At 41.5% G+C, this 27740-nt stretch overlaps 1 protein-coding gene across 1 annotated transcript in view; it reads right to left on the bottom strand.

Moving 5' to 3' along the window:
- Nucleotides 1–10832: 10832 nt before the first annotated feature.
- Nucleotides 10833–27740, bottom strand: part of RECK (reversion-inducing-cysteine-rich protein with kazal motifs) — a 92829-nt gene continuing 75921 nt past the window's right edge. The window contains exons 16-21 of the mRNA XM_006863093.1: nucleotides 23427–23598; nucleotides 16107–16299; nucleotides 15192–15402; nucleotides 13616–13689; nucleotides 12733–12888; nucleotides 10833–11078 (exon numbers count right to left, since the gene is read on the bottom strand). Coding sequence (XP_006863155.1) covers nucleotides 10857–11078; nucleotides 12733–12888; nucleotides 13616–13689; nucleotides 15192–15402; nucleotides 16107–16299; nucleotides 23427–23598 — 1028 coding nt within the window. The 3' untranslated portion in view covers nucleotides 10833–10856. The remainder of the gene's footprint in view (nucleotides 11079–12732; nucleotides 12889–13615; nucleotides 13690–15191; nucleotides 15403–16106; nucleotides 16300–23426; nucleotides 23599–27740) is intronic.

Raw genomic sequence — 27740 nt, 5'->3', positions numbered from 1 at the left:
ATTTAAGCCTAAAAAGTAATTTATAACAGTTTGCTTGAATTTTTGGAAAATTAAGAATGTTAGATTATTAAGACAATATTGCGATGTATATTTTAGAATTTGTTCCTGTAAATCATTGTGTCCTGTTTTGAACGATTAATCACATTTCATTTCTGTACCCTGTCTTGATAATCACCTTCTTCCTTTGTGTAAAATCCCTTCCTGAAATAAAAGATGAATGCAGATTAAATCCTGCATGCATTACTGCTTGCAGGGCCATGCTGCCTGCAATGCAGGATCTGCCTGCCAGTTTTGCATTCACTCTGGTCTCGGAGTGTCTCTTTGTTTCTCTCTTCGTGTCTTTGTGTATATTCTTTCTCTATTTCTTTCGCCACCAGATCTCCCTACTTTTGTGAACCAAACTTCCCTGTTGAGACAGGTCCCCGACACCACCTGACAGGATACAGCAACCATAATGTAGCCTTTGCAGCTCTTCCCACCGGGCAAGAGCCAATATTAGCTCCTATACCACCTGATCAATGACAGACAACAACTCATACAAGACAAATCCTGTACAGGGTCTGAGGAGCGTGAACAGCAAGTGAAAATGGTGCATGTGGTTCCATTCTGTAACTCCATCCACTGAAGACAGTGGGTGAGAGCCACAGAACACACCAACATACAATCATCAATTAAATACAAATACAAAAACCCCACAATGCCATAGAGACAACAGATAATTTTAGCTCACATGAAGAAAGGAGAGAGAATGGCTCAAACAAATGAGCAAGATACAGAGCTAGAAAATGTTTCTGAGGAAGAAAAGGTAACAGAACTAACTGAAAAATAATTTTAAAAATTGATATTTAGGAACTTTCAAATAATTGACAGAAAGATTGAGGAAAGCAGAGAAAACACATAAAAATACTTTTGAATAATTCATATAACACTATAAGAACAAACAGACAAAATAAATGCAAATATTTAAACAATTCAAAATCTGCAGTTAAAAATACAGAAGATTAATGCCAAGATCTTAGAAATGGGCAGTAAATACATTGAAAGGCCAACAGAGTAGATTTGAAGCAATGGAAGCCTGAATTAGTTAGCTTGAAGATAAATCTCTCAATACTAGTATGCTAGAAGAACAATCAGCAAAAAGAATGAAAAAATCCAAAGAAAGCTTAAGAATCATGTGGAGCACCATGAAGAGGAACAACTTATGGGTGACTCGAATTACAGAACAAGAAGAGACAATAAAAAGCACAGAGAAAATTGTCAAAGAATTGTTGAAGAAAACGTCCCTAAATCATGAAAGATGAAAAGATAATCGTACAAGAAGCTGAATGAACCCCAAATAAAGTAGATCCCAAAAGAAGATCAACAAGTCATATCATAATCAAATTTTCTAAAAAGGCAAGGAAAGTGTCCTGAGAGCAGCTTGAGAAAAATGAAGGTTACCTACAAAGGAAAACCAATAAACAAAGCTCTGATTTCTCAGCAGAACCATGCAGGTAAGAAGGCAATTTGTTAAGTGCCGTTGAGTTGGTTCAACCCATAGCAACCCTGTATAGGGTTTCGGAGGAGCGGCTAGTGAGTGTGAGCTGCCAACTTTGTGGTTCAAACTAATATTGTAGTCCAGCGCATTAACCTGCAGTGCCATACCAGGACTCCAAGAAGGCAATGGGATGACAAAAACAAACTCTGAAAGAAAAAAATTGCAACCAAGAATCCTACACCCAGCAAAGTTGTCCCTCAAATACAATGGTGAAATTAGGACATTTCCTGATAAACAGAAATTAAAAGAATTTGTAATGACCAGACTACTTTTACAAAAAATGCTAAAGGGATGTTCTTTGGACTAAGAACCAACAACAGAAAACAACCTGAGATTGCCAATGAAAACTGATGATCAGCTCTGTAAACCTTCACTCAATTCACAATAAAAAGGCGGTTTTTGTTTAGTTTAAAAAAAAAAAAAGAATGAAGGAATACACCATCACTGTACCAAAAATAATTGGGTCAGTCATTTCAAGAGGTTGTTGTTATGTGCGGTGGAGTCGGTTCTGACTCATAGTGACCCTGTACAGGGTTTTCGAGGCTGTAAATCTTACAGGAGCAGAAAGCCTCATCTTTCTCCCACAGAACAGCTGGTAGTTTCGAACTGCTGACCTTGTAGTTTGCAGCCTGATTCATAACCACTATGCTACCAGAGCTCCTTATTTCAAGAGGTACCAGTGGTATTAAAGGAAGAAGTCCAAGTTGCACTGAAAGTATTGACATAAAACAAGTCTCCAGGAATTGATGGAATGCAAACTGAAATGTTTCAACAAACTGATGCAGCACTGGAGGTGCTCACTCATCTATGTCAAGAAATATGGAAGATAGCCACTTAGCCAACTGATTGGAAAAGATCTAGATCTGTGCCCATATCAAAAATAGGTGATTCAGTAGAATGCAGAAATCATTGAAAATAGCATTAGTATCACTTGCAAGTAAGATTTTGCTGAAGATAATTTAAAAACTATTACTGAAATACATTGACAGGGAGTTGCCAGAAATTCAAGTCATATTCAGAAGAGGACATGAAATAAGGGATATAATTTTTGACACCAGATGGATCTTAGCTGAAAGCAGAGAATACCAGAAAGATGTTTACTTGTGTTTTATTGACTATGCAAAGACATTCAACTGTGTGATTCATAGCAAACAGTGGATAACACTGTGAAGAGTGGGTATTCCAGAATAATTCATTGTGCTCATGAGGAACCTGTACATGGACCAAGAGGCAGATGTTAGAACAGAACAAGGAGATACTGAATGGTTTAAAATCAGGAGAGGTGTGTGCCAGGTTTATATACTTTCATCATACTTATTCAATCTGTAAGGAGCTCTAGTAGTGTAGTGGTTATGAGTTGGGTTGCTAACCACAAGGTCAGCAGTTCGAAACTACAAGCTGTTCTGTGGGAGAAAGATGAGGGCTTCTGCTCCTGTAAAAATTTTCAGCATCAGAAACCATATACAGGGTCGCTATGAGTTGGAATCGACTCTATGGCACATAACCAACCAAGCAACCATTCGATCTGTATTCTGAGCAAATAATCTATGAAATTGGGTTATATGAAGAAGAATGTGGCATCAGGATTGGAGGAAGAATTAACAACCAGCAATATGCAGATGACCTAATCTTACTTGCTGAAAGCAAAGAGGACTTGAAATACTTATTGATGGAGATCAAAGACTATAGCCTTGAATACCCAAAGCATCTCAATGTACAGAAAAGGAAAATCCTCAGAACTGAACTAATAAATAAAAGTGGGAAAAGTTTGAAGTTGTCAAAGACATCATTTTGCTTGGATCCATAATCAACACTCATGGAAGCAACAGTTGAAAAATCAAATGATGTCCTGCACTAGGTAAATCTGTTGCACAAGACCTCTTTAAAGTGTTCAAGAGGCATTTATAATGACAGTTTAAGGACTGAGGTGAACTTGACCCAAGCCGTGGTGTTTTCAAGTACCTCATATGCATGTGAAAATTGAACAATGAATAAGGGAGACTTAAAAGAATCAATGCATTTGAATTATGGTGTTGGTGAAAGCATCGCAGCTGCCAGAAGAACAAACAAATCTCTATTGGTAATACAGTCAGAATGCTCCTTCGAAGTAAGGATGGCAGGACTTCATCTCCCCTACTTTGGGCATATTATCAGGAGGGACCAATTTTTGAAGTAGGACATCATGCTTGGAAAGGTGGAGGGTTAACAAAAAAGAGGAAGACCTCCAGTAAAATGGATTAGCCCAATGGCAGCAACAACGGGTTCAAATATAACACTTGATAAGATGGCCAAGGACCAGGGAGTGTTTGGTTCTGTTGTGCACAGAGTCACTATCAGTTTGACCTAATCTTACTTGCTGAAAGCAAAGAGGACTTGAAATGCTTATTGATATTTGACCTAATCTTTGGTACTCGTCAGCACCAAACAACCACCACAAAGGTTTATCAATACTAATGATCTACTCTAAGAACCATCTTTTGGATTTATTGATTTGTCTCTATTTTCCCATCTACTATTTCATTGCTTTCCATTTTTATTATTATTTTTCTTTTGCTTACTTGGAATAATTTGTTCTTTTTCAGTTTCTTTAGAAATTGAGGTCAGATTTGATACATTGTGTTTTCACTTCCATCCAGTTCAACGTAATTTTTAATCTATATCATTTATTTTTTGACCTATGGGTACTTAAAAAATGTGATTTCATTTTTAAATACTGTAAAATTTTAAGATATATTCCTATGATGGATTCCCATTTTATTTCTGTTGTGATCAGAGTATATACTTTATATGGTTTCAATCATTATACATTCACCAAGACTTGTTTTTTGGTCCAGAATGTGACCTCTCTTGGTAAATATTCTGTGTACACATGACAAGATTGTATAGTTTGTTGATATTGGATGGGATGTCCTATAAATGCTCATTATATAAAATTGACTGATAGTGTTAAATCTTTACATTTTTTATTGCTTTTCTGTTGACTTTTTTTTCAACTATTGAAAGAGAGATATTGAAATCTTCAACTCTAATGGCATATTGTGTATTTCTGCTTTAAGGTCTATCAGTTTTGTCTCATGTACTTTGAACCTTTTTATTCTGCATAAACATTTATAATTCTTGGTACCTGAACTCTTGATAACCCTCTTGAACATTAGACTCTTTTATCATGAATTACACTTCAATATAAAGAGAACAAAAATCCTTACAAGTAACATAATAATAAACAGAAAACACTGACATTGTCGAGGATTTCATTTTACTTGGATCCACATCAATGTTCAAAGCAGCAGCAGTCAAGATATCAAACGATGCATTGCATTGGGCAAATCTGCTGCAAAAGATCTCTCTAAAGTATTAAAAGACAAAGATGTAATTTTGAGGACTAAGGTTCACCTGACCCAAGCCATGGTATTTTCAGTTGTTTCATATACATGCAGAAGCTGGACAATGAATAAAGAAGACCAAAGAATCAATGATTTTGAATTGTGGTACTGGCAAACAATATTGAATATACCATGGACTGCTTAAAGAATGAATATGAGTAGATCTGTCTTGGAAGAAGTACAGCCAGAATGCTCCTTTTAGAAGTGAGGATGGTGAGAGACTTCATCTCAAGTACAATGGACATGCTATCAGGAGGGAGCCATCCCTGGTGAAAGACATCATGTTTGGTAAAGTAGAAGGTCAGCAAAAAAGAGGAAGCTCCTTAAGGAGATGGGATAGGCACAGTGAGTGTAACAAGGGCTCAAACATAAGCAATGATTTAGAGGATGGTGCAGGAATGAGCAGTGTTTTGTTCTGTTGGGTCACTATGAATCAAAATCGACTCAATGGCTTTGAATAACAACAACATCATTATGAGAAGATGTGATCTCTGTTACTATTTCTCCCTGTGGATTCTACATTGACCTGACTGAGCCTGTTTCACTCTGACCACTCTCTGGTACTCTCCTGCATGGAGCACTCCCATGTGGCTGATTTCATTCCTAAGAAATTGTGTCCAAATGCCTTGGGCCCAGAGCAGCAAACCCAGACTTCGGAACCAGCATCCCTGGACTCTAATCTTGGCGTTGCCCTGACTCACGGTGTGACCTTGGGGTAGTACTTCTGCTCTGAGGTCAGAAGTATTCACTTTCCTCTATTTTGTTGTTAGGTTCCATAAGGTCATTTGTGACTCAGTAACTTTCTGTACAACAGAACAAAACATTGCCTGGTCCCATGCCATCCTCACAATTGTTATGTTTGAGTTCTTATTGCTACCACTGTGTCCATCTGCTTGAGGGTCGTCATCTTTTTTGCTGACTCTCCACTGTACCAAACATAATGTGTTCTCAGGGGACTGGTCCTTCTTGACAAGTCTCGCCATCCTGACTTCTATGGAGTTCTGTCTGTACGTCTTCCAACACAGGTTTGTTTGTTCTTTAGCAGCCCATGATGCTTTTAATATTCTTCTCCAACCTCATAGCTCAAATGCATCAATTCTTCTGTGGTCTTTCTTATTCATTGTTCAACTTACACATGTATATGAGGTGATTGAAAATACTCAGGCCACTTTAGTCCTCAAAGTGACATCTTTGCTCTTGAACAATTTAAAGAGGACTTTTGCAGCAGATTTGCCTAATGCAATATGTTGTTTGATTTCTTGACTGCTGCGTCCTTGAGTGTTGATAGTGGTTGTAAGCAAAATGAAGTCTTTGACAACTTCAATCTTTTCTCCATTTATCATGATGGTCCAATGGTGAGAATTTTTGCTTTCTTTACACTGAGCAGTCATTGGAGTAGGACATCATGCTTGGTAAAGTGCATGGTCAGCAAACAACAGGATGACCCCCTAGTGAGAATGATTGGCATTGCCTAACAATGGGCTCAAGCATAACAATGATTGTGGGGATGGTGCAGGACCAGGCATTGTTCCCTTTCTGTTGTGCACAGGGTCTCTATGAGTCAGAACTGACTCAATGGCACCTAACAACAACCTGCCAATGTACTGTTGAAACGATTTTTTAATCATCTTCCTATGATGATTTCTACATTCCATTGGTTTTCCTTCGTTTGGAAAGGAATATGGATCTCTTTCAGTCAGTTGGCCAGGTAGCTGTTTTCCAATTTCTTGGCATAGATGAATGTGTGTCTCCAGTGCTGCATCAGTTTGTTTATACATTTCAGTTTGTGTTCCATCAATTCCTGGAACCACTAGTCATTGATTATATGCTACCTTTTGAAATGATTGAACATCAACCAATTCTTTTTGGTACAGTGACTCTATGTATTCCTTCCATCTTTTCTTAAATTCAAAAAATATATATTTTATATTTTTTAGCTTTTTATTGTGAACTGAGTGAAGGTTAACAGATAAGATCATCAGTTTTACATTTTATATGCTTTGTTTCATCTCAATGATTACAATCCCCTCCTTGCAACAAGTTATTCTACTTCTTCCCTGTGACTTCTTTTCACAGCTCATATTTCACAGATGAACAAAGGAAAAGCATTTGATGTATACACACAAAACTAAAAACATATATTCATTTTGTTTCACAAATGAATGTATGTTGCTGTGGGGTCAGAATCGACTCAACAGCACCTAACAACAACAAATGTATATAAATATCATAGTGTAATTAGCTTATTAGTCACTTACTCTGGATAATTCATTTTTTCAATAGGTTAAGCGTACAAAACATCCCACTGCCTGAGTTACATGCATTTATTTGACGGCTGATGAATACCCACACCTCAGGAGATGTGCCTGGCCTGAGAGTAAAGCACTGCTGAGTGCTCACAAGTTGGCTTGGTTTGGGGTCCAATGGCCTGTCAGAGAGATGCAGACTCTGGAAAGGACATATGTGGCAGAAGCCTTCTAGACACAGTATTCTCTCCTGTGGATATCCATTCCATCTGGCTTATGTGTGGCTGAACCTCTCCTAGATTCCCTCCTGGGCCACAGAGGTAGGACATGCCCCAGTCCAGCCTTCATGATTCTCTTGTTGCCCATTCTGTCCACCCACTTTCTGTGGACTAGGAAGGGAGCCTCATTCATCTGTCTTTCTAGTATCTGAGTTTCATTACTCATGGCCCTAAAAGCCTCTGAATCTTTCTCTATAAGCGACTTTTCTTCTGAGTTTCTCTGCTGCTGTTGAACTTTCTCCTTTGCTACTGTTGATAAGTACCACTGAGTCATTTCTGACTCACAGCCCTACTGTATAGGGTTTCTAAGGAGCAGCTGGTGGGTTTGAACTGATGACCTTGGGGTTTGCAGTCAAGTGCTGATCCTACAGTGCCATACCAGGAGCCCTCTGTTACTCGCAATTGGAAAAATTGTAGGAGGTCAAACACACCGTCTTTCTCCTCTATGGCCTGTTTTCTAGTATAGGACCTAGATTCAAGGCCTCTTGCTACCTAACACTCTTGGCCCTGGGAAGAATGTTAGAGTCATCCACAGGGGCTCCACCTTGTTCTGATGCTGGGAAGCCATTGGCGATGTTCACAGGCAGGCTGGGTGTGCATGTGGTGGTCAGCAAGATTATCTCCCTGATCTAGACTGTTTTTCCCATAACCATCTTCAGAGTTCTCAACAATTATGTTCCCAGAGCAGGGTCAACTTTAGATCTCTCTCTCTCTTGATACAGTCTCCTTCCCGTGACCCAAGCCCCTCTCATGATCTCCTAGCTCCTTCCCAGATCATAGAATGCCTGTTACTTTTCTAGTACAAAATCTAGTCAGTTCCAGCTGTTGTCTGAGACTCATGAGAAAGGGATTCTATACATTGTAGTATCGTTCAAAATGCATATTGTTCCCATCCTACTCAACCCCACTAAGTTCCTATCCCTGTCCCTCCAAACCCACACACAAAAACATCAAGGGAAGATTACACATCCCAATCCTGTTAAACTCCAGTGGCCATGTGACTTGCTTCAGTAAGTGAAATGTAGGCTGTGACAGTTTCATTTTTGAGCAGAGAGCTAAGAGTCAGCGTATGTCTTCATGTCTTATACCCTTTTGCCAGATGCTGGAAATGTTTCTGAGAGCAAGTCCGCTGCCCAACTGGATCCTGGAGTGAAGATGGCATCAAGAAGACTCACAGCTGACCCACAATGAACATGTGATGTGAGCCTTTGTTGTTGCAAGCCCCTGAGATTTTGGAGACTTAGCCTAAGTTTGGGAATCCCTGTTGTTCTGTGCTGTTGAGTTGGTTCTGACTCATAGTGACCTTGTATAGAGTTTCTGAGGTTGTAAATCTTTAATGGGAGCAGAACGCCTCATCTGTCTCCTGCTAACACAAGTTAAATTGGAAGTGTGGTGCTGTGGCTTAATGTGCTAGACTGCAAAGTCAGTTTGAACTGCAAGGTTAGAGGTTCAAACTCACCAGCCACTCCTCGGAAACCCTATACAGGGTCGCTATGGATTTGAACTGACTCAACAGCACTTAACAACAACAGGTGGTAAAAATGATTAGTGTGCTCAGCTGCTAACTGAAAGGTTAGAGGTTGGAGCCTACTCACAGACACGGCACACGAAAGGCCTGGGGATCTACGTCTAAAAACTCAGTCATTGACAATCCTAAGGAACACAGTTCTGCTCCCACACACAAGGAATCCACTTGGTTTTAGCCGAAGTTGATTGACAGACCTTTGCAGGTTCTGATCACTAAGCTGTGTCTCCATATTCTAAAGTTCTCTCTGACCTGGAATTTACCCTGGAGTGGGAACCTCAGGCCAAGGCAGTGGGGAATAGATCTGTCTAGTTGGCTCCTCTGTTCTGAAGGCCTAGTGCTTGGGTATTGGAACTTCACCCGCTGCCACTGCTGGTTTGCTAGCTCTCGTCTGACTTCTCTGCTCTACCTGCTCCACTCCTCCAGGGCCCTTGGCTTGGGATACGAACACTCCAAGACTTCTGATTCCAGAGAGAAGGATACAGTTCCCTTCGTAGTCATCAGTGCTTTCAGTTTTAAATGTCCTTGCATGACCATATAAAATTATGTTTATTAAAATAGAACAGTTTTCCAGTATATTGCATTGAAGACATTTATACAGAAAAATAAATTGCAACAAACATGCTACATCAGCACTGAGATATTTGGAAGCTTTAAGTGCCTTTTCAGCAACATTTTGGTATAAGCATATCCCTATATATTTCAGAAGGTACATAATATAATACTGAAAACAAATACTTCATGTAAAATCTAAGGCCAGGTGCATACACACAGGAAGTATTACATCGAATAGCTTATTTCAAACTGTGAAACACATTCAAAGTATTCAACTTTTTAGACAACATGCAAACATTTTAACACTTAGATTGACATTTAAAAATCTATAAACCATAATTTTTTATAATTATATATCAAAAAGTCAGAACACTTATCTACATTGTGCATATCATTAAAAGCAAATGTGTCTTCATGAACGGAAAGGACTTGGTTAATACACATGATTGTCATTTTACAAATATGGCTATTCACCTTCTTCATAATAAAATAGAAACGTCATGTATTATTTACATGAACTACTAATTATTTCACTTTTTTTTGGCTCCATATATAACTAGCAGCAATTGGGTTTAAAGACTGATGTTTAGAAACTCTAACGCAGATGGACACCTAGGAATATGTATATACCTGGCTAACATGAAACTTGTAGAATCAAGATGCTCTGAGGCAATGTAACTTCTTCTCCCTTTCACAAATGTCACAGACACCCATCAGTGAGAGTAGAGACGGTCATTTACCATATGTAATTATGTGACTGTCTTTTGGTCAGTTTGCTTTGGCATAGCATTAACATGATAGGTGGGTTCTATAAATTCATTCTGGAATCTGACGGGTGATTTACATGATCATTTCAAAGATACTTTATACTCAAATAGCAGAGGATCTTTGCTGAATAGCAGAGGCAATTACCTGTAAACAAATACAAACACACTAGGGGCACCTTAACACTTCAGTAAACTGAAATGGAATTTCTGTGATGTGAAACTTAGAGTAAAGCAAGTTATCCTTCTAAAAAGGGTATGATCATTTATCAGTAACATTAAATTTGTTTTAGGGTGGAGGACTTTAATGAGTAAAATGGAAACCATAAGGCAGTGATCCACCATAAAGGTATATTAGATTTGGAAGAATGTACATTAATGTTTATAAAAACAAAAATAAACCCTACTAATATTGGCAGACTTAAAAATACTGTGTGGTGAATAGAGGTGACATGTGCTTTTACTGGGTGGGCCACTACTCAACTCTCAGCTACAAACCATCAGTCCTGATGTCTTTCACAAGTAGAAAAGTTTGGCAAAGGAACATATTGCAGCTTTTGTGGGCAAGTCAGTTCTGTGTCCGCAGCAAGTGCAAGGCAAGGCCCAGGCTGAAGAGGAAGAGGCAGGAGTGGCTTAGAGGTCTGGTCCTGGTGCTGGCCGATGGCACGCGGCTGGACACTTGGACCTGGGAAATGATGAGGGCAGAGAGAGGGACGTGGGATGTCAGAGTAGGACTGTCGGAGTTGATGAGGGATTCAATCTTCTCCGCTTCTTTATTGCAGGCCTCAATCTGGGAGGGAAAAATGAGATACTCTTAATAGAAGACCACAGAACCTGTGATAAGGTTATGTCAGATCAACTCCAAAAGGTGGCTTTGGAGAGTATATGCTGTCCTTTTCTCTTAGCCAAGTAACAGTTATTACAGTCTTCATTTATTATAAAAATAGCAGCTTTAATGAAAATCAAGTCAGAAATGATCCCTAATTCCATTGCCCTAATCAACCGGCTGCTTCATTTTCCCACAATCCTGTTCACTTCTTATCCACATGTAGAAAATATTTTTACCTAGTTAAAACAAAGTTGTAGGAAATACACTGTCAACTGCTATTTAAGCATGAGGAACAACACAATGAGACGTCATAAGGCTTATGATGGATGGCAGGTGATGCACCACTTGTCCCGTCCCTCCACTGGGGCCCCTCGCTGCTTTGATGTGTGAACTGGGGTCTGCGAAAATGAGGTTCCACACACCTCTAAATTGTGAGGAAGAAAAATGGGGGTCTGTAAACCCAGCTCAGTGGGATTTTCCTCTGTAGTGGGAGCAGAGCCTTCAGGAGATGGGAATCTATTCCAGGGCTTAGAACTGGAGTCAAGCCCGGTTCAATTATGGCCGAGGAAGAGACCAAAACATTTAAATTTGGGTGAGGCGCTGTAGGTTAATGCGCTGGACTGCAAAGTCGGCTTGTACCACAAGGTTAGCAGTTCAAGCTCACCAGCTGCTCCTCGGAAACCCTACATAAGGTGGCTATGGGTCGGAATTGACTTGCCAGCATGTAACAGCAACAGAGTGATAACTGGAATCCTGATGTGATGCTGCTGTTAAGCACTGCATTACTAACTGCAAAGTCAGTGGTTCAAACCCATCAACCACTTCTTAGAAACCCTATATAGGGTGGTACAGGTTGAATTCAATTGACACTTAACAACTGAGTGCTAACCAGAATGGGAAACCCTACAAGTCACAGCCCTTCTAGAAACCTTGCTCCCTCTTAGGGCAGTGTATATGTTGTACTGAAACCACGTCTCTGCCCACAGACTGGAAACAGTGGCACAGGCCCAAAGATGGCCGCCAACGTGTCGCGTTTGATGTGTCGCTCTCTGCAGTTTTGTTAATAATCTAGTCCCCCACATCAGGTTCCTGAAAGGGCTTACTACATGTCTTCTGAGTTACCCATTCCAAGGCTTCAAACTGTAATTTGTTTTGTTCCAGTGATAGTTCCTGTTCATCCAAATTTTTTAAAAGTGGGGGGAGCTCCTCCGGTTTTGCTTTGTCAGCCATGACGGAACCGCTTTACCCTGGTTCGAAGTTCTGGTCTACATGACCTCTGCCGGCACCTCCCTCTGGGTCTTGGCTGCTTCATCTATACAACAAAGCAGCTTAGATTTAATAGCCTCTCAGCTTCCTTCCATCTCAGCACACTCGAGGCCTAAGCTCGTCTCCCGCTCCATCACATTCTGTTGTGAAACGTTCACCAAGTCTCAGCCACCTAGAGACGTGCTCACTGGGTAACACTGTCCTGAGACTGCCTGGCTTTCCTCCCTCCTGCCCTGCCAAGCTTCTCAAATGCCTCCACTTCCTCATCACCTGAGTCTTCCCTGAGTTCTACTTTGTGCTGAACCCCCATCCTGAAGTCACCAAACTCCCACCATGTACTGCACCCCACCTGCAGAGCTGTCGGGTAATGATCCACTGGAATGATCAGGATCACGATTTCAGATTCAATGCTGAAGTATCCGAATACATCACACTGTGGGACAGACACATGCATGCGGATTTTCTCAAGTATTTCCAAAATTGTTATTGGCTTTTTGTTTGTCACCTAGAAAGAGAAAAAAATTTATATTACCTGAAAAAATGAATTCTATTACTGCCTAAGCCAGCTGAGGAGACAACTGACCAGGGAACCTCAACGGAGCTCTGGTAGGCTGTATTCCAAATCTTTAGAACTGCAGAGCTTTGTAGCTAAGTTAATTTCTCTCACCGGAAACATTTTTCTTGAAAGTGACTATTTTGAGCTGGTGGCCCAGGTGAATCATTAAAGCCTTCCTGTAAAACTATAGGTTTTAATCATAAGGGGGCTAATGACATAGGCAATGGTAGATGTTGACGGCTACATTCCTAGAGTCCTGTCTCCCCAAGAGTGATTGGAGAAGAAAGCTCTCCCAGGAAGGTACAGGCTCTGCAAGTTCCCCTTAGGAGGGCTGGAGACTAGTGTGACAGGAGGTGACCTTGAGACCATTGTGGTTATCGACTAGTCTCTAGCTACCTGGCTCTGCCTCCAGCCCCTAACTGTGCTTACTGTGCCCACAGGGGGACTTTTCTAGGAAACTCTCTGGGTGACTGATAAGTGGAGACTAAGTCACCACACAGCCGGAGTGCAGAGGGAAGGAGTCAGGTAGACTGGTCCAAACCTGAGTTCTACTGACTAAGGCCTTTGGCTTGTTGCTTCTCTATCTGTAAATGGGGTCAGAGTGTTCTGCTCTGTGAAACTACTGAGATGTTCAGCAATGATGTTTGAACAATATCTGGTTGATAAGGCGATTTACCTTAGCAATAGTATCCAGTTTTTCCTTGTCAAATAAAACTCTTAACATTCCAGCACATAATGGGCAACAAGCACCTGTTTAACAGAAATCATTTTATGAATGTTCAGAATTAGAAGCAAGGAGAATTCAGAATAGTTGGTGAGATGGTCAGCCCTTCATTTTGTGCTGACCATGAAAGCTGTTCTCCCTCATGGCTGCATGCTCACGACGTCCCCTGACCAGCCGCAGCAGGTATACATTTCTCCCAACTCTTGTCCTCAGCCTTTACCACTTGTCAAAGGATGCAGCCGTGGGGTAAGGTAGCACAAGACACGTGGGGCCTCGACTCTGCTCTGCCTACAAACCCACTGGGCAAGCCCACAGTGTTCCCCTTGGGCCCTTATTTCCTTCTGCAAAGTGAGGGAGCCGGCGTTTCAGGGAACCCACAAATGCTTGATTCCAATTTAATTAAAAAAATTATTTTAATCTGTTAAAAACAACGTGGCATAATCACATGTAATATCATACTACATTTAAACACAAGACAGCTCAGTAACCAATACATTAGCAAACTCCCCACCCAGGTGTGCCCTGTCCCCTTCGTTTCATTGTCAGCCTCCTTGCCCTGACTCCACACGGAGTTACTTGCACAGTAACTGTGGTGGGTCTGGCTCCTCCTACAGAAGGTGATCTCTGGGAGGGCAGAGGCTTTGTGTTGCTCACTGCTGTATCCCTCATGTGTGAAAAGCTATCTGTCATGTTGTGGAAGCTCAATAAATATTTGAGGAATTAAAGGAAAAAGGAATGAATTTGCCTCCTGGCTTATCTGTAGTGCGCACACTCTGAACAAAGCCTCTTCTGCCTGCTCTGTTCAGGTGAAGGTGAGAGATTATAAGGCAAGTGGTTTGAAAAACTGCCATTGCTTACAATAGTCTGTGTCAGCAAGACTTTCTTGTTGTTTTAGGTAAGTGCCTTCAAGTCCTTTTAGACTCATATAGGATTTCTGAGGAGCGGCTGTTGAGTTTGAATCACCAACCTTGTTGTTCAAACCAACCTTGTGGTCCAGTACTTATCATATAGCGCCACACCAAGACTTTCTTGATTATGTGATACTAAGATAACTAAATTAGATGCTAGGCCTAATCTAAGATGACAACTATCTTCTGTTTTCAGTTTTAAACATTTGTGTTCATCAACAATGTTTCAATTATTCATCCATTCAGATTCCTGGAGTAGTGCTGTAGGATAAACTCTGGACCGCTAACTGCAAGGCTAGCAGTTCAAACCCACCAGTTGCTCCTTGGAAACCCTGTACAAGGTCACTGTGAGTCAGCACTGGACTCGGAGGCAATTAACAACAATAGTTGTTAATTCATTATTCATTAACTTTATAATAAGTAAATCTATGTATCTGAGCTCTGAACCATACTACTTGTTCTTAAATACGGCTTTATCTGTTTACAGATTGGTGCTTTAGTATAAGATTTTATTTGAAAAAAGTTTGCCATGTTGTTTTAATACCACTGGACCCGATATGTCTAAGAGGACCCGTAGCTTTTTTGAGTTCAGCCCTGAATAACGCCATCTATCAGCCTACCAGGAGGGATGATGGGCTTGCATCCGGTCCCTGAAAGTGGCAGGCACTTCACGGCAGCACACTCGGCAACAGAACTGTGCTCTGAGAGGACCCCGACGGCCTGGCAGCGTCCGTAGTAGTCGATGGCCACCCGGTCCGAGTAGGCAGCACACATGCTACTGTAGGTTTCACCATTGTGCCCACACACAGGCTCTGTAGTTCTGCAGAAAGACTGGAGCACACAAAGCACATTGAGCTGGAAACTTCGATGATGTACATTTCCTAATCAAGAGCACAGAGCAGCCATCCCTATTTTCATAAAGAACAAGGACAGAGGCAGACATTCAGTTCCTGAGATGACCAGAATGAATATAGTAAGGACATCCCAAGATGAGTTGAAGAGATTACATTTTCAGCTTCTCTAAAACTTGGGTGCTTGATTCATGTGAACTTACATGAGATGAAAAGCCACCCCTCCCACCAGATGTCTATTAGTATTCCAGATGTGTATGTTGCAAGAAAATAAGATCACTCGTCATGCAGATATGGAGGTTTTGTCAGGGTCGCTATGAATTGGAACCGACTTGATGGCAAGACATTGTCTCTTATACTTTGACACCTAACAACAAAAACAATACCCACAGAACTAGGGGAAATGAAAATGATGCTGATACAAGCCATGGATATGAAACTTCAAACTCTTTTCTTATGAATGGGCTGTGAGAAGCCATTCTCTTGCACACAGTAGCAAGATAGCTCTTCAGACTTAGGAGACAAAGTCACTCTTGGGTATGGTTCATTTTTAGTGGAGGAGGGAGCTCTCCACACTTGAGATTAACAGAAGACTCCTAAGAGAGCTCACTGTTGATTCATCTGTAAAAGATCATAAATAATCTTATGCTTAGTGGACTTTGGTTCATCAAACTACTACTGTACCTGGCACAGGCCTTTGTAAGAGAGGGTTTTTCCTCTTTGGTATAAAGTGCAGAGATTGTTGTGCTCCATGTGGTCTGTATCACAAACCGGATCACGGGCCTGGTCACAGTTGAGCTGCCGTGCCACACATTCATACTGGCTACATCCAAATTTATCAAAAGTTGTCAGGCAGACTTGGGGTTTTGGTATGCATCTGAAAAACATGGATGCAGCTCCATTAGCCAATGCAGGGAGGGGCTGTGGGCAGGCCAGCTAAGGACTGGGCTAGGCACTGGAGGTTGGGGAGAAAGCAAGTGAGGGACCTCATAAGAGCGGGCCAGTCAAGCACACGTAAAAAATAGGCTGCCAGGTAGAAAATGACACACAGAAATGACATAGCAGTCAGTCATTCTGCTTGGTGAGCTGGGGAAAGTATGAAGAAGTGGTGCTCCAGCTGAAACCCGGAGGGTAAGGAGGGCCGCGCAGGTCTGGCAGGAAGAGGATGCAGTAGGAGCAAAAGTGTGGTGCAAGCAACCCTGAGGCAGGAGCGAAGGATGCCAGGTGTAGAAGTGGCAGGAGATGAAGTCAGACAGGTGGGTGGGTTCCAGTGGAGGGCTTGCAGTCAATAATTCATGAAACATTTTCAGGTAGTTATTTTTCTGCTTGAAGTCCTGGTGGTACAAACAGTTAAGTGCTCGGCTGCTGACTAAAATGTTGGCAGTTTGAACAAACCCAGTGGCTCAACAGGAGAAAGACCTGGCAGTCTGCTTCCGTACAATCTGCAGCCAAAGGAACGCTGTGTGGTTGTTGTTGTTGTTGTTGTTGTTAGGAGCCAGCGAGTTGGTGCCGACTCACAGTGACCTAATGCACAGCAGAATGAAACAAGGCCCGATCCTGGGCCAACCTCACTGCTGTTGCCACGCTTGAATCTATCGATGCTGCCACTTGGCCAATCCATCTCGTTGGGGGTCTTCCTCTTTTTCTCTGACCCTCCATCTTACCAAACATGATATCCTTCTCCAGTGATTGGTCCCTCCTGACAATATGTCCGAAGTATGAGAGACGAAGTCTGGCCGTCTTGGCCTCCAAGGAGCACTCTGGCTGCACTTCTTCTAACACAGATCTGTTGGTTCTATGGGCAGCCCATGGCACTTTCAATATTCTCTTCCAACTATAGGGCCCTTTTACTCTATCATATGGGGCTGCTATGAGTTGAAATGGAAATCCAATTGATGGTACCCAACAATAATTTTCTGTTGGAGTCCTTGGGTGCAAATGGTTAATGCTCTTGGTTGCTAATCAAAATCTACCCAGAAGTACTTCAGAAGAAAGGTCTGGTAATCTACTTCCCTAAAAAAATTAATCAGCCATTGAAAAATTCAGTCTAAGGTGACTAGTTCTACTCGGACACACATGGGGTTGCCATGAACACCTGAACTGGTTCATTTTGAGCTTGGTTAATGTGAGCCTGTTTTGAGAGAAGGCTATGTCCTGAAGAATTCAGAAGAAAGCTTTCAACTTTGCGACCCTGTATAGGGTTTCTGAGGAGCAGCTGGTGAGCTTGAATTGCCGACCTTGCAGTTCAAACGGCTTTGCACTCTGGTGCATTAACCCACAGCGCCACACCAGGACTCTTTGTATATTAGCTTTGGGTTTTTCATTGTTGTTGTTATTAAGTGCCATTGAGTTAGTTCCGACTCATAGCAACCTGTATAGGGGTTTCCGAGAAGTGGCTGATGAATTTGAACCACTGACCAACTTTGTGGTTCACTGTATTATCCCACATTGCCACATTGTTGTTGTTGTTAAGTACTGTGAAGTCAGTTCTGACTTACAGTGACCCTGCACAGGGTTTCTGAGGCTGTAAACTTTTACGGAAGCAGAAAGTCTCATATTTCTTCCGTGGAATGATTGGTAGTTTCAAACTGCCGACCTTGAAGTTAGCAGCCCAACTCATAACCACTACACTACCAGAGCTGCTTACACATTGTTGGTTTTTATTAGGTTGAGGAAATTTCCTTTCTATTGTGCTTTTTTTGAGTATTTTCATCATGAAGGGGTGCTGGGTTTTGTTAAAAGTTTTTTCCCTTCTCTGCCTAAAAGGACAATTGTGTCATTCCAAAGAACCACCAGACAAATCTATAATTCAATTCTCTGGAGATGAGGCTTTGAAAGAACTCCAGTCCTATTCTGCCCTCTGCTGGTCGCTGCCACCCACTGCCATACATTTGACTGACTCACAGTTATCCTACAGGGCAGAGTAGAACTACTCCTTAGGGTTTTTTGAGACCGTGAAACTGCAAACCTTTTAAGGAAGCAGATAGCCTCATCTTCTGGTGGGTTTGAACCACTGACCTTGTGGTAACAGCAGAATGCTTATCCCACAGCGCCACCAGGGATCCTTGCTGGTGACTGCTGTTTTTTTTTTTTCAACCATGATTTGCGTGTTTTCGCGTCTACAGTGCAATAGGATTGGGGGTGGGGACTAGGGCAGGTTAAAACACCACAATGCTCACAGTTCTGGGACTTTCATTGGATAAATGTTCACCAAATTGCTGCAAGCTTTTCACTGATTTCTAATTCTGAAAAAGTGGATTCGGACCTTTTTGCCACTGTTCCTGTTGCTTTTATGGAGAGAATTTCCTGCTCCGTTATGGTTTCGTGCTGCCTATTGGTCCACGGTATGTTACCTTTAGTTCCTTAACCAGTGCCCATGAACAGATACTGGTTGGTTCTTATCATTTGTTCTTATAAGAGTGTCTTTTTATACACAAGTTCATTTATAAATTCCTGAGGTGGAAATGCTGATTCAAAGCGCAGTGCACTTAAAATTTTGTTAGATTTGGCCAAATTGACCTTCATAGAGGCTGTATCAATCCTCCACCTAACCCTCTCTTATATGAGAGTATTTGTTTCTCTATAATAATTTTATCTTTATTAAACCTTTTTAAAAAAATCTTTTGTATCTTTACCAATCTGGTAGATGAAAATGGTATGCAATTGAGGGTTTCAGTTAGCTTCCATTTTTCTTAAGGGAGAAGACTACACACTGCGGCAGAGACTAGAACCTCAATAAATGATTTCATTTTCTTAATAAGAATACATCTAGATTATATTTCTGAGCTTCTGTAGCCTTCAATTGTGGCCAAGTGATTTCGTTTTAGTCAGTGGACTGTGGCTAGAAGTCGTACCATTTGTCATGTCTGGACCTGACTTATAAGCCTTCCAAGAGTGATCTCTATTATCTCCCTTCTGGGGGATGCAGAAGACATAGAGGAGGACTGTGAAGCTGTAGGATGTGGCAGAACCATGGTACGGGAGGACCCGGAATCTCTGAGTCACTATGTGCAAAGCATTATGTGAACTTCGAAGATGTTAGAGGAGTCCTCGTGTGGCACTGTAGGACAAACACTGGACTGCTAACCCCAAGTTTGGTGGTTCAAACCCACCAGCCACTCCTTAGAAGTCCTACATAGGATTGCTATGAGTTGGAACCCACTCAAAGGCGTCTAACAGCATGATGTTAAAAGGAACCCAGGTGGCACTGAAGGATAACCAATGGACTGTGAAATGCAAGGTTTTAAGTTCAAATCCACTAGCTGCTCCCCAGGGGAAAGATGAAGCTTTCTGTTCCCATAAAGATTTATAGCTTCGGAAACCCTATACAGAGACTTTATGAGTCAGAATCGACTCATAATAATCGGCAGTGCGTTTTTTTGTTTTTGTTTTTTTTTTAAATGGAGTTAAATAAAGTACTGATGGTGCAAACAATCTGTGATTGGCTGTTAACTTAATGACTGGCGATTTGAATCTACCTAGTAGCTCTTCTACGAGGCCAATCTGCTGCACAAGACCTCTTTCAAGTTGTTCAAGAGCAAAGACAGCAGTGTGAGGACTAAGGTGCACCTGACCCAAGCCATGGTATTTTCAATAGCCTCATATGCATGTAGAAGTAGAACAATGAATAAGGAAGAATTGATGTATTTGAGTTATGGTGGTATATTTAAGGTACCATGGACTGCTAGAAGAACAAACATCTGTGTTGGATGAAGTACAACCAGAATGCTCCTTAGAGGCCAAGGTGGCCATATCTCTTCTACTTTGGACATATTATCAGGAGGGCTCAGTCTCTGGAGAAGGTCATCATGCTTGGTAGAGCGGAGGGTCAGCGAAGAAGCGGACGACCCACAATGACATGGATTAGCACAGTGGTACCAGCAATGGTGAAGATGGTGCAGGACCGGGTAGCGCTATCTCCTTCTGTCGTACATAGGATTGTACACAGGATTGCAATGAATCAGAACCGACTTGATGGCACTTAACAACATAACAAAGGAGCTCAGTGGGAGAAAAGCCAGGTGATCCGTTTTTGTAAAAATTATGGCCAGGAAAACGCTATGGAGCAGTTGTACTTCGTAACACATGGTATTGCCACGGGTCATAATGGACTTGCAGGTAACATGTTTGCTTTTATGGGGGTGGGAGTGGTAATACAGTAGCATCTGAAAAGATGTTTTAAGTGGTTAAGAACCATTTGTTTTTCTGTAGGTTATTGATCTTTTTTTCTTACTGCTTTTCTTATTGCTTTGTGATATGTGATGCAAATATTCTTCCTAGTTTGTCATCTGCTATTATGCAAAAAAATTTGATTTTCATGTAGCTGAATTTTTTAATCTTTTCTTTTATATTAGTTTTGTGTTGTACCAAAAATAGCCTTTCCCACGTTGAGATCTGTTTATAGTTTTTAAAAAAATTTATTGTGTCTTAGGTGAAAGTTTACATACAAATTAGGTTCCCCTTTAATAATTTTTTATAAAGTGTTTCCATGCCACTTGTTACAATTTTTATGAAGTGTCAATATTCTTTTTATTTCCTGTCTGTTTATTTGGTTTCCATTGAGCTAGCTTCCCTCCTTCTTGCCTTCTCATCTTTACTTTTGGGTAAATGTTGGGTGGTCAATTGCTTAAAGGAGCACATTACTCATGGGTGATACTGTCTATTTTAGAAGCCATTCTATTATTTGGTTGAAAGGTGATCTACTGAAATAGCTTCAAATCCATGTCCAAAGGTTATCTTAAATAAAATTGCATCAGGGGTTCCTCTGGTTTCTATTAGTCTAGGAAGTCTGGCCTTAGAATTCGCATTTTCTACATTTTCCTTCTATTCTATCCAGAAACTTCCAGTGTGTTCCTGGTCAGAATGGTCAGTATTGGTAGCTGGGTACCATTTAATTCTTTTGGTCTCATGTTATAGAAGGCTGTGGTTCATCGGGACTCTTTTTTGTTTTTATTACAAAAACAAAAACCATAACTTTATTTAGAAAGGCTATGAAAATGGAGAAAATAAAACAGACAAATGAACAAACAAACAAATCAAGACAACCCTCATTTCTACTTCCCAATATGACTGATGTAATTCTTTTGGCTTATTCTTTAGGCTTTCTTTTCTTATACACAGTACCAGTCTGCCTTCCAAAGAAACTTTCTGGGCTTAGTTTTTATGGTATAAACTTTGCCAGATGGGCAGCCAAGTCTCCTTGCCATTTTCTTTTAACTCACAATAAAATGTTTCCCTCCCTCCAAACTATGCTAAGAGTTTTTATGACAGAGAGGCAACTGTTGATGAGGGACTTTGGTGCCATGGGCTGTGGTATCAGGGACTCTTCCTCTTAGGTCTTTGAGGAAGCAGACCCCCCTGTTCTAACGGAAAAGCCCAGTCTAAAGGCTGCAGTAGGATCCTTGCCCTGGTGGCCACCATGTACGGAAAGCCACCCTTAGGGCCAGACCAACCATACTCTGAGTTCAGTGCCGAAGCTGCAGAGAAAGGATCCCAAGAACAAGTAATTTCAAGTAATATTGATGCAGCATTTCCAGAAATTTCTCATATCCAATCTCTAAAATGATGGTATGTAAGTAGAAGAAAATTTCCCCCTACAATTGTTGCTAAGTACCATGGCGTTGGTTCCAACTCATAGCCATCTCGTATAGGGCTACTGAGGGGTGGCTGGTTGGTTTGAACCGCCGACCTTGTGGTTAGCTGTCCAGTGCTAATCCTACAGTGCCACACCAGGACTGCCCCTAATGAGACTGAATTGCTAACCTTTCCGTTATCAGGAAGCGCTTAATCACTGTGCCACCATGACTCTTTACGTGGTATGAATATGGAAGGAGTTCTGGGAGCATAGTGGTTATGAATTGGGCTGCTATTGAAAGTCAGCACTTTGAAACTACTCGCTGTTCCGCAGGAGAAAGATGAGACTTTCTGCTCCTGTAAAGATTTATAGCCTCAGAAACCCTGTACAGGTTCACTATGAGTCGGAACCGACTCTACGGCACATAACCAACCAATCAGTATGAATATGAAGGAACTCTAGTAGCTTAGTGGTTAAGAGTCGGGCTGCCAACCGCAAGGTCAGCAGTTCGAAACTACCAGCTGTTCCATGGGAGACAGATGAGGCTTTCTGCTCCCATAAAGATTTATAGCCTCGGAAACCCTGTACAGGGTCGCTATGAGTCACAACTGACTCCACGGTATTTAGCAACAACAACAGTATGACTATGAAGTCCTGGTGCGGTACCAGAGGATAAGCACTTGACCACAAGGCTTGTCTGAACTGCAAGGTCAATGGTTCAAACTTATCAATTGCTCCTTGGGAACTCTATACAGGGTTGCTATGAGTTGGAACCGACTCAACAGCACGTCACAACAACAACATGAATACACCTATTTCTTGTCTCATCTGGTGCCTCTAGTTGCCTCACACTTTCTGTCCTAGCCTTACAGAACTGTGACAACTCCCAGCATACACCATGTTCTCTCATTTCTAGTAATCAAGACTTTTGATCCTGCTACTCTACTTTCAGCAACACCACCTTCCCTCCACTACAAGTAATCACCAGCAGCCTCCTGTTCAGCTTGCTCAACTCACGGTGTATAAAATCCTCTGGGGGCTTTCCCAGGTGCCTCCCCAGACCGCACTAACCACTCCACGTCTGGGCTGCGAATCCTAGCCTGATATCAAGAGCCTTGTTGTTAAGTGCTGTTCAGTGGATTCAGACCCACAGGGGCCCTGTATAGGGTTTCCGAGGAGCGGCTGCTGAGCTTGAACTGCCAACCTTGTAGTTCAAACGACTTTGCAGTCCGGCGCATTAACCCACAGCGCCACAGTGGGACTCCATCAAGAGCCTTACCCAGATCTATTTTCCTCTAGCTTTCAAGTTCCTCAGGGCCGAGAGCACTTCTTACTCAGTTCTGTATTCCACTGCCTGGTAGGTACATAGGAGAGATTTATAAGTGCGGGGCTTGGCCTGAAAAAGATAAGGAGCCATTTGATTTACTTACCTTTGGCTTTTTTGACAAGGATTAGGATTACATGGATCCTTCGAGATGCAGGATCCAAACTCAAACTGATGGTCTTGGAGACCCACACAACGAGCAATACAAGCACTCGGGTAAGTGCGCCCGTTCTGCCCACACACAGGGACAAACTGATCGGCACAGTTACAAGGCAGACCTGAAAAGATGAAACATCCTAAGCAATATGTACTACACATACTTGTCCATTCCCCTTTCCGCCTGTTTCCTTCTCAACATATGTCATAGGTAAGTCTGCGTTTAAAGTAGAATTTAACCTTCCCTCCACCCTCTAACAGGATTTTTAAAGGCAGCAAAATAATGAAAAGCCATAATGTCCATGTTAACAACTTTCCTTTGTTCTATTCGTTGCCAGCTGATTGAGGGGCTTCAGGTTTTATTGCCAGTTACACACCCCTGTAAACAAGGGTAGAAAAGGTAGATTGTTTTCTTAATCTAGTATATTGTTGTTAGATACCATCGAGTCAGTACCGACTCATAGCTACACTATGCACAACAGAACAAAACACTGCCCGACCCTGGGTCAACCTCACAATTGTTGCCACGCTTGAGCCCATTCATGCTGCCACTTTGTCTATTCATCTCGCTGGGGGTCTTCCTCTTTTACTCTGATCCTCCACTTTACCAAACATGATATCCTTCTCCAGTGACTGGTCTCTCCTGACAATATGTCCGAAGTGTGAGAGACAAAGTTTGGCCATCCTGGCCTCCAAGGAGCACTCTGGCTGCACTTCTTCCAACACAGATCTATTTGTTCGTTTGGCAGCCCGTGGCACTTTCAATATTCTCCTCTCCAACACCACAACTCAAAAGCATCAATTCTTCTACAGCCTTCCTTATTCACTGTCCAACTTTCACATGCATATGAGGTTATCGAAAATATCATGGCTTGGGTCAGGTGCACCTTAGTCCTAAAGCTGACATCTTTGCTCTTCAACACTTTAAAAAGGTCTTCTGTAGCAGATTTGCCCAATGCAAAACGTTGTCTGATTTCTTGACTGCAGCTTCCATGAATGTTGATAGTTGATCCAAGAAGAATGAAGTCCTTGACAACTTCAATCTTTTCTCCATTGATAAGAATGTTTATTGGTCCAGTGGTGAATATTTTTGTTTTCTTTACATTGATATGCAATCCATACCGAAGGCTGTGGTCTTTGATCTTCATCAGTAAGTATTTTAAGTCCTCTTCACTTTCAGCAAGCAAGGTTGTATCATCTGCATATCACAGGTTGTTACTGAGTCTTCCTCCAATCCTGATGCCATGTTTTTCTTCATAGAACCCAGCTTCTCAGATTATTTGTTCAGCATACAGGTTGAATAAGTATGGTGAAAGAATACAACCTTGTCGCACACCTTTCTTAATTTTACACCATTCAGTGTTCCCATGTTCTGTTTGAACAACTGCCTCTTGGTCCATGTACAGATTCCTCATGAGCACAATTAAGTGTTCTAGAATACTCATACTTTGCAATGTTGTCCATAGCTTGTTATGATCCACACAATCGAAAGCTTCTGCGTAGTCAATAAAGCACAGGTAAACATCTTTCTGATATTCTCTGCTTTCAGCCAAGATCCATCAGACATCAGCAATGATAATCCCTCGTTCCACGCCCTCTTCTGAATTTGGCTTGAACCTCTGGAAGTTCTCTGTCAGTGTATGCTTGCAGCCATCTCTGTATTACCTTTAGTAAAACTGGTATATAAAATTTATCATTTAGATTTTTGTGCTTTGGCTTAGGGAATTTCTGAAATTCAAAACCAAAACCAAGACAGACCTTGAAGGTTGTAAGATCCTCACATAAATTCCTTCCACTCTAATCTAACCAAAACATCAAATCCACTGTCAAGTAGGTTCTGACTCCTAGTGACCCTGTAGGACAGAGCAGAACTGCCCAGGAGGGTTTCAGAGGCTGTTCAGTTTTATGGGAGCAGGCAGCCTTCTCTTTCTCCTGCAGAGTTGCTGGTGGGTTCGAGCCACTGACCTTGTGCTTAGCAGCCTAATGCTTAACTCACTGTGCCACTAGAACTCTTTCTAATCTCCGTATTGTCAGGTGTCATCGAGTTGGTTTCGACTCACAGTGACCCTAAGCACAACCGAATGAAGCCCTGCCCAATCCTGCATCATCTTCCCAGTCCTATGCTTGAACCCACCGTTGCAGTCACTCCGTCACCACTGTTGCAGGGCGAATCCATGTTTTCTGGGGCGTCTTCCTCTTCTTCACTTAACCAAGCATGATGTCCTTTTTCAGAGACTGGTCCTCCTGATAACATGTCCAAAGTATGTGAGACAAAGACTCACCATCCTTACTTCTAAGGAGCATTCAGCCTGTACTTCTTCCAAGACACTTTTGTTTGTTCTTCTGGCAGTCCATGGTGCTGTCTATATTCTTTGTCAATACCACAATCCAAATGTATCAATTCTTCTCTGGTCTCCTTTGTCACTGTCCAACTTCCACATGTGTGTGAAGTGACTGAAAATACCACGGCTTGGGTCAGGTACACCTTATTCCTTAAAGTGAAATCTTTGCTCTTTAACACTTTAAAGAGTTCTTGTGCAGCACATTTTCCCAATGCAATACATCATTTGATTTCTTGACTGCTGTTTCCATAGTCATTGATTTTGGATCCAAGTAAAGTGAAATACTTGACAACTTCAACATTTTCCCCATTTATCATGATGCTTATTGGTCTGGTGTGATGATTTTCATTTTCTTTACACTGGGTTGTAATTAATATTGAAGGCTGTATTCTTTGATTGTCATCAGCAAATGCTTCACGTCTTCTTCGCTTTCAGCAAGCAAGATTGTGTTATCTGCATATCTCAAGTTGTTAATGAGTCTTCCTCCAATTCTGATGTCATGTTCTTCTTCATATAATCCAGCTTTTCAGATTATTTGTTCATCATATAGACTGAATAAGTATGGTGAAAGAATACAACCCTAGCATCCAACTTTCCTGATTTTAAACAATTTAGTATCCCCTTGTTCTGTTCTAATGACTGCCTTTTAGTACAGGTTCCTCATGAGCACAATTGAATGTTCTGGAATATCCATTCTTTGTAATGTTATCCAGAGTTTGTTAAAATCCACACAATTGAATGCCTTTGCTTCATCAATAAAACACAAATAAACATCTTTCTGGTATTCTCTGCTTTCAGCTAAGATCCACCTAATGTCAGCAATGATATCCCTTGTTTCATGTCTTTTCTGAATCCAGTTTGAATTTTTGGCAGTTTCCTGTTGATGTGCTGTTGAAACAATTAAAAAATTATCTTCAGCAAAATCTTACTTGTGTGTGATATTAATGACCCAACAGAATGTGAAAATCATCTAACAATATAAGACTTCAGATGTTGGCAGAATTCTTCAATTTCTTCATCACTAATCTGATGGTTGACATCTCTGCCCTTGGAAGCCAGGATGGCCAAACTTCACCTCTCATACTTCAGACATATTGTCAGGAGGGACCAGTGGCTGGAGAAGGATATCATGTTTGGTAAGGTGGAGGGTCAGAGGAAAAGAGGAAGACCCCCAATGAGATGGATTGGCCAAGTGGCAGCATCGATGGATTCAAGCTTGGCCCAGGTTTCGTTCTGCTGTGCATAGGGTCGCTATCGGTACTGACTTAATGGCACCTAACAACAACAACAATTTGATGGTTGGTATGTAAAGTTGAAAAATAGTTGTATTAACTGGTCTTCCTTGTAGACATATAAATACATTATCCTGTTATAGACAGCACTGTATTCCAAGATAAATATTGAAATCTTCTGTTTGAGAAAGACTGAGATGCAATTCCTGGCATAGTAAACCACATGATTATCCTACTTAAAATGGCCAATACCTGTCCATTTCAGCTCACTAATGCCTAGGATATCAATCTTTTGAGTATTTTGAGTACCTTCCAACACGAGGGGCTCATCTTCTGGCACTATATCAGACAATGTTTCACTGCTATTCATAAGGCTTTCAAAAGGCTAATCTCTCAGAAGTGAACTGCTTATTCCTTCTTCCTACTCTATCTTAGTCTGGAAGCTCCACTGAAATCTCTCCACCATGGGTGACCCTGCTGGTATTTGAAATACCAGTGGCATAGTTTTCAGCATCACAACAACACACAAGCCACCACAGTATGACAGACAGATGTGTGAGGTTAACATCCTTAGGGAGGGAAAATAATCAGAAGATAACTTGGAAATTATTGTAATTTTGAGACTTACGAATTTTATGAATGTCTCTCTGAGTCATACTTGAATTACAAGAAATGTGGTACACTTTGTGG

Source organism: Chrysochloris asiatica, unplaced genomic scaffold, assembly GCF_000296735.1.
Source record: "Chrysochloris asiatica unplaced genomic scaffold, ChrAsi1.0 scaffold00053, whole genome shotgun sequence".
In the NCBI taxonomy this organism is placed as follows: domain Eukaryota; kingdom Metazoa; phylum Chordata; class Mammalia; order Afrosoricida; family Chrysochloridae; genus Chrysochloris; species Chrysochloris asiatica.
Note: the sequence above shows the minus strand (reverse complement) of the source record. Positions and strands in the feature narration are given on the sequence as shown.